We start from the raw sequence: 13,955 nt of genomic DNA, 5'->3' as shown, positions 1-13,955 counted from the left end.
CTCCTTCCCCACCCTTGGAACTCCAGCCATGCAGGCATTTTGATATTCTCCTGAACTCACCAAGCTCAGCCCAGCCTCAGGGCCTTTGCACTTGCTATACGCTATGTACCCTATGCTTGCAACATACCTACCCTCTTCCACATCTTTATTCTTTGTCTGGCTGCCTCCCCATCACCCTTCACATCTCAGCTTAAAATCAAATCCTCTACCCACTAGGCCCTGCGTGTCCCCTGTTTTCTGACTTCATCCCCTACCCACCTCTCTATCCCATCTCCCCAGGCTCACTCTTTCAGGTGCAGCCTCCTTGGCCCCGTGCTGTTCTCCTGAACTCTTCAAGTTCAGTCCAGCCTCAGCCTTTGCAGCTGTTGTTCCCTCTGCCTAGCAACCACCACTCTTCACCTGGTGGTCTCTTCCTCATCCTTCAGGTTTCAGATTAAATCAAAAGCCTCTATCATAGCCATCCCCTACATCATCTCCTACCTCGCTCTCCCTTCCCTCTCTCCATTCCAGGCCCACTGGTCTCCATGCTGTTCCTCTACCCCTCATGTTTGTTCCTGCCTCAGAGCCTTTCAGTTGCTGTTCCTTCTGCCTGGAACAGTCTTCCATCCACTTCCATCCCTGCCTGTTCCATCTCTTTCTTCAGGAAAGGCAATAGAATGCAGAGGTTAAGAGTATGGACTCTGGAGCCAGACAGTTTGGCTTCAAATATTTGCTCTGCCACTCATTAGCTGTGTGACCTTGAATAGTTGACTTAACTTCTCTGTGCCCAGATTTCTCCTCTAACAAGATTACCTATTTCACAAGGTTGTTACAGAGATTAACATATGAGTTACTGTATGTCAAGCATTTAACACATAGAAGTAAATTATATATATATATATATATATATATATATATATATATAAAATTTACTGGGTGGTGGACCCTGTAAGAACCCTCTGTCCAGAACCCTGTGGGCCTATCTGTAAGTACCCCCACACCCCTTTAACACCCCCCCAACACCTTTTGTTCCCCACTTTTCACATGTCACCTTACTCTCTGAATATCAATTTTCCTCCAGAAAATGCACCAATCTTTAACTTTGGAGGGTTCATAACAATAAAACATTGAGTCAACATTTACTGAACACTTGTTGGGCACCAATGTCTCTTTTAAACATCCTACAGGGCTTCCCTGGTGGCGCAGTGGTTGAGAATCTGCCTGCTAATGCAGGGGACATGGGTTCGAGCCCTGATCTGGGAAGATCCCACATGCCGCGGAGCAACTAGGCCCGTGAGCCACAACTACTGAGCCTGCGCATCTGGAGCCTGTGCTCCGCAACAAGAAAGGCAGCGATAGTGAGAGGCCCACGCACCGTGATGAAGAGTGGCCCCCGCTTGCCACAACTAGAGAAAGCCCTCGCACAGAAACAAAGACCCAACACAGCCAAAAATAAATAAATAAAAAACAGTTTAAACATCCTACAAATAGTAACTCCAAACCTCCACAACCACCTTGTGAAGCGGCTCGCATTGGCGAGGCACCATCTTATTATCCCATTTGTCAGAGGACAAAACTGAGGCACTGAGAGACAAAGTCACACACAGCCAGGGAGAGGCAGCACCGCCTCGCTGGGGGGCCCCAAGCCTAATCACTGGCCACAAGGTCTTCTAGCAGACCCCCACCCTCCCCCAGTGGCCAGACCCCTACTCTTTAAGGGGAATTCCCTGCCCCTCCACCCGGCCTTGGACACCCATCACTCACCAGCACTCGCCCAGGGTACTCCCGGCGCACGGCCACCTTCACGCCACGAGCCTCCACGCGCACGGCGCGCGTGTAGCTCACCGTCTGGCTGCCCCGATGCTCGTTTTCCACCAGCACCCGGAAGGCAGGCAGCCCCGCGGCCTGGCCGCACGAGCCGGCCAGCAGGTACGTGCAGGTGCCCATGAAGTCGAATCGCCGGCCGTCGAAGCTCACGTAGTGCAGGTCCCCAGACGCCTGGCAGCTACCGAAGCGGTCGGGGTAACAACCCAGGAGACCGTTCTGGACGCGGCAGCGCTCTCCAGCTGGGCAGCCCTGCGTGTCGCTGCAGCGCACCTGCTGGGTGGCGGCGTCACAGGTGCAGCGCCGCCGGCAATACTCATCGGCCCACACCTCCTGGCCGGGCGCGAGCGGGCGGCCCTCGAAGTTGCAGCCGCAGGACGAGGCGGCAACGCAGGCGCCGCCGCTGGCCACGAAGCCCGGGAGGCACACGCAGCCCTCGACGCACGGGCGCGCGGAGCAGTTGGACGGCACCGCGGCGGGGTTGCAGGAGGCCGGGCAGGCGGGGCCACAGAGCTCGTAGCGGCTGTTGGCGGGGCAGGACAGGGCTGCGGGGACACGGGAGCGGGGTCAGGCCAGCGCAGTCAGAACGTGCCAGGACTTCCCTCCCCAACCCAGCTCCTTCCTCAGAGCTCCCCATCTCAGTTAATGACACTTCCACCCTTCTGGGTGCGAAGGCCCCAAACCTCAGAGATATAGTTGATTCCTTCCCCTTTATTCACTGGACAACCAACATGTCGGTAAATCCTGTGAGCTCCACATTCAAGATCTATCCAGAATCTGCCCCTTTTTCCTTTCACCACAGTCCCCACCCTTGTCCTGTTCACCCCAGCAGCCTCCTGCCTGGTCTCCCCCCTGCTCCCATCCTGCATCCCATTCTATTCCTCATATGCAGCCAGAGGGATCCTGTGAACACTTGAGTTAGATGACATCCGTCTCTTGCTCAGAGGCCTCTTGTGGCTCTGTCTCGCTCAGGGTAAAAGCCAGAGTCCTCCTATTGGTCCATGAGGCTTCCCATAATCCACGATCTGCCCCCATCACCTCCCTGTCCTCATGTCCTCTCACTTTCCCTCTGGCTCACTCCGCCCCAGCCACAGTGGCATCGTCTCTGGTCCTCACACTCCCTCCTCTGGGCCTTTGCACTGGCTTTTCCCTGTGCCTGTATTAGCCTTTCCTCACATGGCATGTGGTTAAGAGAAGGTTACTGGAATGTAGATGGCCTGGGTTCAAATCCCAGCTCTCCCCTTCTTAGCTGTGTGATTGTGAGCAAACAACTCCAATTTCTCTGTGCCTCAGTTTCCCCATCAGTAGAACGGGATAATAATAGTCCCAATATCACAGGAGGCTCGTCTATGTAGAGACACCCCATGTAGAGCATCCTTATGAGCTCACACTGTTGCCTAATCCTGGTCTCTGTTCCAATGGCAGCTTCTCCCAAGGGTCTTCCCTGAGCTCTCTTCATGAGTCTCCCATTTGCTCTTATCCCATGAACTCTGTTTCTTTTGCTCTCTGAAGCTATTCCACAGTTTACTGCTTACTCTCTGTCTCCCCTGCTAGGATTATAAATTCTGTGAGAGTGGGAACCTGATCTGTCTCAAACATGGCTGAATCTCCAGCACCAAGGACGGGGCCCGGCCCACAGGAGATGCCCAGTAAATACTTCGAAAATGAATGGGTAGATAAGTGAATGCACTGGTTCTTCTTTTGCACCAGGCATTGGGGAACTCAGCGGTGGTGGGGAGTGGTGTTTACTGGGCAGTGAGGACACAGCAGTGACCCAGACAATCCCCAAATGGCCTCAGTGTCTCCCCTAGACTTACCCCTCTCTGGAGTTCCTGTCCCAAGCCATGGGCCTGGGCCTGGAAGCCTCCTCCTCCTTCCTGTGCTAGCCTTTCTGCCTCCTGAACATTTCTCTGGGAGCCTCACAAGGGCAGAGACAGGTGTTTTGGTCCCCACTGTGCTCATTGTCAGCACAGGGGTGGGGCCAGATAGGGACTCAGGGAATGCATGTTGAATGAATGAATACATGAGTGAATGAATGATTCAGTGGATGGATACCTGGCTATGGAGCTGGGACTTTATCCAGAAGACATCGGGGAATCACGGAAGAGTTATAAATGAAGAGATGTTCGCATGTCTGCTTTGGGACATCTCATGCCAAGTCTTTGCACATGCCCTTCTCTCAGCTTGGAACCCACTTCCTGCCCCCCCTTTTTTCTATCTAGCTCCAATCCCTCCTACAGGATTCAGATTGGGCATCCCTTTCTCTAGGAGATCCCACTTGATTCCCCAGACTGAGTCAGGAAGCTTCTCTGGTCTCCCATAGCCCCTCTGAACTTCCCCCATCCCAGCCCTGGACTGTCACTGTCTAGTGTGATACGTCTGCCCCAACCTTAGGCTCACTGTGGGCACAGCCTGGCCATCTTGGCCATTGCTCCGTCCCTGGCATGGTCCAGCTCCAGGCTGGACCACAGTAAATGCTCAGATATTGAGCAGATGCAAGGGGTCCCCTGCCTCCCACCATGTGCTCCCAGCCCCCACCAGGGTATCACTCACGGCAGCTGGCTGGCAACCTCCAGTTCCCAACAGAGATGCCAAACTCCAGACAGGCCTGGGCGTAGGTGCTAAGGGCACGGCACAGGCTGGCCCGATCCCCACTGGCCACACATAGGTCGTATACACATTCCTTCAGGAAGGGCTGGGGGTCCAGGGCATCGCGGCAGACGGCAAAGGGGCCATCGAGCTGGGTCAGCATGCCGCAGAGACGGCTGTCCTCATAGTGCTGGGCCTGGTCTGGGGGGCAGGAGGGACAGTTGTTCTGGCAGCCGTCCTCACATAGGTAGTCCTCGTCGTCCAGCTTCCAGCTACTGGCAAACTCCACAGCATCAGAAGCCTGCTCCCAGTCAGGTGTAAGGAAGTCATCAGTGGGGTCACCATTATAGTTGCCACACAGACCGCACACCTGGCCTTGGAAGTGCACGGGCAGGCTCAGTGCCAGCCGGGCATCCCAGTCATAGGTGACTACCAGCCCGAAGTCCAGCTCTACCATGGCCCGTGTCCCACTCTGGTACACGCGCAGGCGGCCCTCAGCCAGGGAGGCAGGCAGGCGTGAGCGCTGGCTGTCGATCTGCAGAGGGAGTCGGGAGAGGAGGGTCAGATCCCCATGTGGTCTGGCCTTCAGCCCCTCATCTCCTCCCACTTGCTTCCCCTGCTCTAGCTGCGTGAGGATCCCTTCCTCCCATTAGTGCCACTGACCAAGCCTCAGGATCTTTGCTCCTGCCTTCCCCGTGACCTGAAATGTTCTTTCCCTGGATATACACTTGGCTCACTCCCTCACCTCTTACAAAAACTTTGCTCAAATGTCACCGTCTCAGGGAGCCCATCCCAGACCACCTTATTTTATATGGCAACTCCTCCCGACTCCCTATTTCCCCTTCCCTGCTCTACTTTTTTCCCTATAGTGTCTAACCTTCTAAAATGTCATCTGCAAATATCTGTTTATCACCTCTCTAACTTGACTACACTGTCAGCTCCACGAAGACAGGGCAGCTGCTTCATCTCCAGTGCCTAGAACTGTACCTGGTGGAATAGCAGGTGCTCAGGAAGTGAATGAAGCCCCTGCTGTATTAAATAAACATCCACTGGGCACTGACCCTGTGCCTGGCCCTGGCCTGGGAGATCCTGGAGATACACTGATGACAAAGACAACCCCAGACCCTACTGTCATGGGGCTCCCAGTCCAATAGGGGAGACAGACCTGTCACTAGACAATGACAGATCAGAGTGATCAGGGCTGGGATAGTGGAGGCACAGGAGGCTGCAGGAGCCTAGAAAAAGAGCCAGACCCAAACTTTCAGGTTAGGGAAGGCTTCCTGAAGAAGAGATAGCTGAGCTGAGCCATAAAGGACCAGTGAGAAGTAGCCACGAAAACCAGGAGGGGGAGTGGTGTTCCTCTGCAAATGTCCTGAGTGGAGAGAGAGTCCAGCCAGGAGATAAGGAGTGTGTTCTCTCTGTCCCCTGGGCCCATTTTCCTCTTCCTAAGCATGTCTTTCTTATACTTTCTTTACAAAGTCTTGTCTTAGCCAAGAGGATGGGATATGAAAAAAGGAGTAACAGGCAGAGGGGACAGCATGAGCAAGGTCAAAGGTAAGATAGATCGTTCATTCAGTCAGCAACGCCTCCATGAGCCTTCCTGTGTGTCCAAGTCTTTGCCAGGCAGTGACCGAGACAGTCCACATTCACAGGCTCTCAGTCCAGGGACCACTGTTCAAATCTGTCTTTCCCCTAAGTCCAGTGATCTTCATTTTTAAATGACACAAGTAGTGCCTGTTCAGCACAGAAAACTTACAAAATACGCACGAGCAAAAATGAGAAAAGAGAAAATCACCCATACTGCTGGACACACGGGGAGGGGGAAGGGTAAGCTGGGACGAAGTGAGAGAGTGGCATGGACATATATACACTACCAAATGTAAAATAGATAGCTAGTGGGAAGCAGCCACATAGCACGGGGAGATCAGCTCGGTGCTTTGTGCCCACCTAGAGGGGTGGGATAGGGAGGGTGGGAGGGAGACGCAAGAGGGAGGGGATATGGGGATATACGTATATGTATAACTGATTCACTGTGTCATAAAGCAGAAACTAACATATCATTGTAAAGCAATTATACTCCAATAAAGATGTTAAAAAAATACTCACATTTATGAATCATGCCAGGTTTTTTCCTACCTTTAAATATATTTATACTTAAAAAAAATAATGAGACCATGCTGAAGTGACCATTTCATGAACTCTTTTCTCCTAAGAAGCTCTTGTGGACATCCTACCATGATCCTACCAGGAACTCTAAACCTTTGTCAGGTCACTGACCTCTGTAAGGATCTGACAAAGTAATGGAGCCTCTCCCTGAAAAACTACACAGCATATGCAAGATTCTGCACATAAGTTCAAAGGATTTGAGGTCCCCCTGAGCTTGTGTTCAACCTCTCTAGCCTTCAAGAACACTACTTTAATCCACTTGGTTATTAACGTCACAGATCCACCTGCACACTCACAAAACGAGGGAGATACAAGAATATTCATGGCAGTACTGCTTGCCAGCATGAACAAGGCGTCCAATCACAGGGGCCTGAGCTAAATGAACTATGATGCATCCAGCCGATGACAAACTGTGCAGCTGTAGAAAGGAAAGAGGAGGCCCCCTTCCTACTGACAAGGAGACAGCTTCAGAATGCACTGTTCAGTGCAAAAAGTCAAGTTCAGAACAGAGCACAAGTACGGTACTGTTCGCTAAGAAAGGGGAGACGTAAGAATGTATTGTTTGTGTTGGCATAAAGAAACCCTAGATGAATACTCAGGAAACTAGTAAAAGCCGTTACCTGTGGCGAGCAGGGAAAGCAGGTAAAGATAGGCGTAAAAGCAGGATCTTTCACAACATGCCTTTTTGTTTTGAGCTGTAACTTCTTTTCCTATTTAAAAAAATTAATCGCAGCAACATGGAAGAAACTCGAAAGTCTCATGCTGAGCAAAAGAAGCCTTACGCTAAAGGCTTCCTGCACTGGATGAGTCCTTTACTATGAAGTTCTTGAACCAGCAAAACTAAGTTATGGTGGAAAAAAATCGGAACTGTGATTGCCTCTAGGAGTGTGTGGGCCATTGTTTGGGAAGGGGCATGAGGGAATTTTCTAGAGGGATGCAAACCTTCTATATCTTAACAGAGGTTTGGTTTGCACATTGGTCAAAACTCAGTGAACAGTGATTTGTGGATTTTATTATGTTTAAGTTTTGATTTGTGGATTTATTTATGATTTGCAGATTTTATTACATTTAAATTTTGTTTCAAAAGTAAGCAAAAAGAAGTGTGAAAATATTGTATTCTAGTTAACGGTCTGCTTGCTAAAATCTTTAGGGGTGAAGTGTATTGATGTCTAGGACTTATTTTAAAGTGCATAAAAAGTAAGAGGGTGGGCTTCCCTGGTGGCACAGTGGTTGGGAGTCCGCCTGCCGATGAAGGGGACGCGGGTTTGTGCCCTGGTCCAGGAGGATCCCACATGCCGCGGAGCGGCTGGGCCCATGAGCCATGGCCACTGAGGCTGTGCATCAGGAGCCCGTGCTCCGCAACGGGAGAGGCCACGACGGTGAGAGGCCCACGTACCGCCAAAAAAAAAAAAAAAAAAAAAAAAAGTAAGAGGGATTGTTGAGTGGCCAGAGGGATGTACAGATGATAGATGTGTGATGAACTAAGCAGAGTAAAATGTTTAGAATCCAGGTGATTGGCAAATGGTGTTCACTGTACAATGATCTCAACTTTTCTGGGTGTTTGAACATGTTCATAATAATACGGTAGGAAAAAGGGAAATTATTGTTTCTATTTATTTTGCTGTTATTATATTTCTGTAATTTATATTGGCTGAGTAGTAATCCATTCACCAGAGGCAGAATAGCCTAGAGGTTAAGACAGAGACTCAGGAGCCAGCCTGGGGGCGTTCCCAGCTCCATCTCTTACTAGCCCTAAGCCCTTGGGAAGTCATTCATCTCTCTGGACCTCAGTTTCCTCATCAAAAGTGTTAATAATAATAACGCCTACCCCCATAGATTGCTGTGAGCATTAAATGCGTTAACACATGGAAAGTGCTAAGAGACAAACCCGGCACATAGGAGGTGCTCACTACATTTTTAGTGTTTGGTCACTTAAGAAATTACCCACTGTTGGACATTTTGTCTTCTTTCTCTCTCTGCCCGCCCCCTCCTCTTGCTATTATAAACACATCGGCATAAACTTTTTTCCCCTAACCATATCTCTGAGCATTCTAAAAATTTTTAGAAATCGAACTGCTGGACAAAAGGGGTTTAAGGTTCTGCCACTGATTTTCAAATCCCCCCTCCCGAGCCCCCACGCCCTCGGCCCACTTCTCTGCACCCTCCACCCCTTGGCAAAGGGCTGGGGTCTGGGGCCTGACACCCAGGCACTGCCTCCTCCTTCTGCTTGTTGGGTGGCTCATGGGTTTCTTTTTAACCCGGATGCCTCCTCTGGATCCTTACCCGAGCGAAGCCAACTTCCCCGCGGGCCAGCGACACCACGTGGCTGTAGGCGCGCACGGTAACCAAGCCCACGTTAGAGACGCTGCGGCTGCCCCGGTGCTCGTTCTTGGTCTCCACGCTGAAGGCAGGCAGGGTCTGGTCGTCGCCGCACAGCTCCACCATCGAGTACAAGCACGTGCCCATCATGTCATAGCGGCGGCCATCGAAGGTGGTGTAATGGGGGTCACCCTGGGCGCGGCAGGTGGCCGCGGAGTCCGCCAAGCACCTGGCCTCCCCATCCAGCACCTTGCAGAGCTGCTTGGGACCGCACTGCTTGCCTTCGCAGGAGGGCTTCCCCTGGGTCAGCAGGGCTGGGGAGGGAAGAGGGGTGGCCACAAAGAAAGAGTCAGGAGTGTCCACCCTACCAGGAATCCTGGAGCTCTCCCACCCGGGGGAGTTTGGGCAGTTAGCTCACAACTACCCATTCTAGAAGTGGGGGGACTGAGGTCTGGAATCTCAGAGGGAGAGAGCTGCTCAGGCCTGACTTCTCTTAGGTTTTCTGGTTCCCCAGAAAACACAGCTCAGCCCAGAAGAACTGGAAGGTGGTGAAGAACCACCAGGCAGGAACAGTCATGGAAAGGTTAATGTGTGGCTTTTCTCTCCCTGTTTCCCCCTTGCCCCTACCTTCCCAATCAGGCTAAAAGGCTAAGGGATCGTTTTTATTTTTTATTTATTTTAAATTCTTGGCTGCACCACACAGCATGCAGGATCTTAGTTCCCTGACCAGGGATGGAACCCATGCCCCCTGCAGTGGAGGCGTGGAGTCCTAACCACTGGACCGCCAGGGAATTCCCCAAGGGATCTTTTTTAAAGATAGAAAATGGAAGACAGAGACTGTTCAATAGAATGGAAACGGTGGTGTCAGGCTGCCTAGGTTAGAATCCTGGCACAGTCAATTAGCTGTGTGACACCGGAAAGTAATTTATAATTCTGTATGTCTCAGTTTCCTCACTTGTGACATGGGGGTGATAATAATACCTTCTTCACAGGGATAGTTGGGGAGGGGGGAATGGCCCGGCTTAAATAAGCTAAAATATAAGCAGGGTTTGGAACTGATCCCAGGTGTTAATTAGGTTAATTATTACCTATTACAATCAATCACCCACCTCTTCCACATTACTATTCAAGCCTGAAGTGGCCCTTTGAAGTTGGGTAGCTTCCATGCCCTGGAGGATAGATGGGAGGGGCATTTTTGCCAGTGCTGGGAACCCTACTGTCTAGGATCCTTGCTTCGGGAAGGGGATCCACGTAGGAAGAAACAGCTCTTCCTCCCCTGCCTCCTAGTCTTCAGAAGCTCTTCCCCTCTGTCTGCTCATAATAATAGCTCACCCTTATGTAGCCATACTCACTTGCCCGATAGCCTCTAAATGAGCTACAAATGTTAACTCACTGCACTGTCACTTAACAACCCTGTGAGGGGTGCAGTTATGATTCCCATTTTACAGATGTGGAAACAGGTCCACAGAGGTGAAGTCACATGCCCAAGGTCACACAAGCAAAGGTGGGATTTGAACCTGGGAAGTCTGGCTTTAGCATCTGTGCCCTCAAATGCTGCACTGCTTGGAGGCAACTCCTCGACAGGCTGGGCCCAAAAGTACACACAGGGCCAGGTCCTAGAAATTAACTATGTTAGCACATACAAGGCACCTAGAGTGGACCCTGGTATGTTGAGAAATACTCCCCCCGCATGGTAGCCATCATTATTATACTTCTAGACCTCCTGAGTTTGGCATTCCTATATGAGGTATTGGGGGAGTGGCAGTTAGCAACTGGTATGGTTGTGTGTCAGTAGGTAAAATAACAAAATATTCCCAACCTGGTTGGTGAGAAGCTGCTGACCTGACCCGACCCCCCACAAAGATCCCTCCCTCTTGGCACCTTGGCTCTCCGCAGGAACCTTTCCCCAATGCCACCCCCCACAAAAGCAACAGACAAAGGGCTGATGCCAGACACCCTGGGGGCTTCTAGGACCCTGCTGCAGTGCTCTGACTGGCATCTCTTCAGACTGGTTGGGACCCTGGATCATACCAGTTGCTAAACACTTAGAGTATTGTTCCTGCAGGGGGGTGGGGGGACAGGGAGGGCTTGGGAAGCCTTAAGGAAAAGAAGGATGGCAGGGAGGATGCAGGTGAGTGGGAGACAGCCCAGCTGAGCCAGGAAGCCACAGATGAGCACAGAGAGGGTGGGAAAGGGGAAAAGGCAAGGGAGCTGGCAAAGGGGTCCCCAGGTGGACAAGGCCAGAGGTCATTTCTGATCACTTACTCCGGCCGCAAGCAGCTGCTGTCCCAAAGCTCATGTCCTGGTTCAGCCCAAAGGTGAGCAGCCCAAAGTTGGTAGTAGCCTCAGCCACATGGATACTGTCCGTAGTGCCGAGGTCCACTTCAGCATATGAGAACTCACTGCCTGGCACAACGGCCCAGGTGAGATTGGCCCCCAGCCTCTGCCCATCTATGGTCAGCTCACCAGCAGCCTTTGTTGGTGCCACTACCAGGGCCACGCACTTAGAGTTTGGCATGCTCTTCACCACATAGGCAGGGCAGTAGGCTGCTACGTCTGGGATCAGGACCAGGTGGGGGTCATAGGTCACTCCATCTTTGGTGGTACCCGTGCCAAACAGCAGGACTTGGATGCCCACATCTGCAGACAGGTAGAGTGGCTGGGACTGCTGGATCTCAAACTCTGCCACGTTACCTGCCTGGAGCTCACGGGAGCCACTGGTGCCCCCGAGGTTGTAGGTCAGTTTCGTGGCCTGGCTGGCCACGACATAGACCAGGTCGGAGCGGGTCTGGAAGGACAGAGGGGGCACCACGTAGTAGGTGCCCCAGGCAGATGTGGGTAGCAGCTGCTCCACCACATGGTTGCAGTTCGTGTTTTTCTGGGCACAGCTGTGGCCAGAGAGGACAGCCACGGGGCTACTGGCGGTGACCTTTGACCCTGAGAGGTTAGCTGTGCTCTGCACCTGGGCCACCTGGTAGGGGTCCAGAGTCACACTCAGGACACTGCCTGCTGAGTAGGACTTGCGCTGGAATGTCACTGCCCCCTTCAGCTGTATACTGACAGAGGCACCGGCTGCACCCGCCACCACAGCAAACTCCTCGAGATTCTGGGACGAAGCGCTGGAGGGTGTGAGCACAAAGTACTCAGTGCCTAGGGCGCGGACAGGCCACAGCCGTGTCACATCTGCTGTGTTGGGCTTAGCGTTTATTGCCTGCACAGAGATGGTGCGGTCAGAGTGGACCACCACCGCACGCTGGAAGGTATTGCTGCCGACCATCTCAGCCTTGGCAGTGATGTTGACCATGACTGACTGCCCGGGCCCCACAGTGACCTTCTGTGAGGTGCCGTCTACCTGGCTGAGGATGGAGACTGAGGTGAGGTTGTCCGACAGACTGGAGAGGAGGAGGTAGAGGTAGGCTTTGCTGTACCCGAGATTATAGTTCTGCAGGAAGGCCGTGAGGAATTCCTCCCCCACGCTGTTCTTGGGGTCCACTGAGGCCTCCTGGGTCAAACCTGGGGTGAGAAAATGCAGCTGTGGGTCTGCTTTATCCAATCCTCCCCATCAGAGAAGTAACCTCATACCCTGTGCCTGGGTCGCATGTTGAAATACTAACGTGGGTTTCTATTCTCTCTCTTCTCTCTCCTTTCCCCTTATTCATGCAGTGTTCACCTACCAGCCTTTCTGGCTTTTGCCTTCCAAAAGCCTGAACACTTCAGACAGGGATCTCAAACTCAAACGCTGACGGGGCCAGGCAAGTGATGTAAATGTGTGAAACAGAACTGTGCAGCTAGAGCATTCACATGCCATGGAAAGTGGGGTGTTGCTATTAGCTTTAATCTGTTGTTATGATGATGGCTTATGGGCTCTTTCTTAAAAATGTCAGATCTTACCATTTTTTCAAGAGAAATTGGATATCTGAATTTCCATGTGAAATCTCCAATCCAAAACTGTTTTAAGTAAGCACTATGGGGCCCAAACTGGCTGGGTTCAGGTGCCAGTTTGTGATTTCTGTCTTCATAGGATTAGGGGTGTATGTGAAGGGGAAAAGGGGATTATGGGAGTATGGACAAAATGTCTCCTAGAAATAGAGAGGAGTGGGGACTTTTCAACACCTCAATCTAGGAAAAGATTCTCCAGGGCTGAGAAGAGAGAGGGGGAGGGAGAGAGATCACTTTACAGGATCTTGGAGAGAGTTGTGGTGGTTATAGGACTGTCTGCTGAATAAGGGGAGCCTTAAAGGACATCCCAGTGTCCCATGGGGCCAGGGGATCAGGGGCAATGAATGTTTCTAAAGTAACCTAAATAGATGTTCACTGGTAAAGAGGGCCGGGATGTCCCATCCCTCCCCCCAAACTTTGGCTTTACCTAAGACTCTAGTTCTGGACATAACCCTAGATAATTGGGCACCAAATCCCCCCAGCCCCCCCGCCAAGAAAGACTTTAGTGAAATTTTCCATCACCTCAGCAGAATGAGGCTCTAAGTCAAAACTTTAGTTGAGTTGTGGAAAATCAAGAAAGTAGTAGTTCTTACCTACTTGAATTTGGGGACTAAAGTTTTTACCTGTTTCCCTCTGGAACAGAGAGAGAATGGGTGAATTCCACCACATTTCTCTGCAGGACTTAAAGGGTCCCTCTCCCATCTCAGCTAGCCTGGGGTGACACTGGGAGATGTGTCTGTGGAGGGGGCTCAAATGGAGGGCGCTGACCCAGGCAGGTAGAGTTCTTCAGACTGGAACCAGGACATAGATGGGATTTTGGTCTGACTTACCCCACAGGAGGGTTGCTCCGGCCCAGAGCATCCACCAGCTCCGCAGAGAACCCATGTCTGCAGTGGAGAAAGAGAGGGGGTCATAGGAGGCGGTCTGCCCCTCCTGCCAGAGGACAAAAAGGCCCAGTCTCAGGACAAGGGCTGCCTGGGCACCAGGAAGGCTGCGGTGGGCTGAATCCAAGGGCCAGTGTGTGTGTAAGGGGAATTGGACATCTGGTGGGCCTGGGGGCTGGGCAGGGAGGGCAGGACAGAGGTAGGATAGGGAGTTGGATGTCCAGTGGGTCTGGGGGGAGTGGGATGGGGAGGCCT

General features: G+C 51.9%; 1 protein-coding gene across 1 annotated transcript in view; it reads right to left on the bottom strand.

Moving 5' to 3' along the window:
• The window catches only part of FCGBP (Fc gamma binding protein), a 39,639-nt gene extending 25,938 nt beyond the window's left edge, over positions 1 to 13,701 (bottom strand). Inside the window, exons 1-4 of the mRNA XM_065898916.1 lie at positions 13,647 to 13,701; positions 8,842 to 9,191; positions 4,357 to 4,927; positions 1,744 to 2,348 (exon numbers count right to left, since the gene is read on the bottom strand). Of these exons, the coding sequence (XP_065754988.1) occupies positions 1,744 to 2,348; positions 4,357 to 4,927; positions 8,842 to 9,191; positions 13,647 to 13,701 (1,581 nt within the window). The remainder of the gene's footprint in view (positions 1 to 1,743; positions 2,349 to 4,356; positions 4,928 to 8,841; positions 9,192 to 13,646) is intronic.
• Positions 13,702 to 13,955: the final 254 nt, after the last annotated feature.

This window comes from Phocoena phocoena, chromosome 20 (genome assembly GCF_963924675.1).
Source record: "Phocoena phocoena chromosome 20, mPhoPho1.1, whole genome shotgun sequence".
NCBI lineage: Eukaryota > Metazoa > Chordata > Mammalia > Artiodactyla > Phocoenidae > Phocoena > Phocoena phocoena.
The sequence above is the reverse complement of the archived record's forward strand: the minus strand, read 5'-3'. Positions and strand labels throughout refer to the sequence as shown.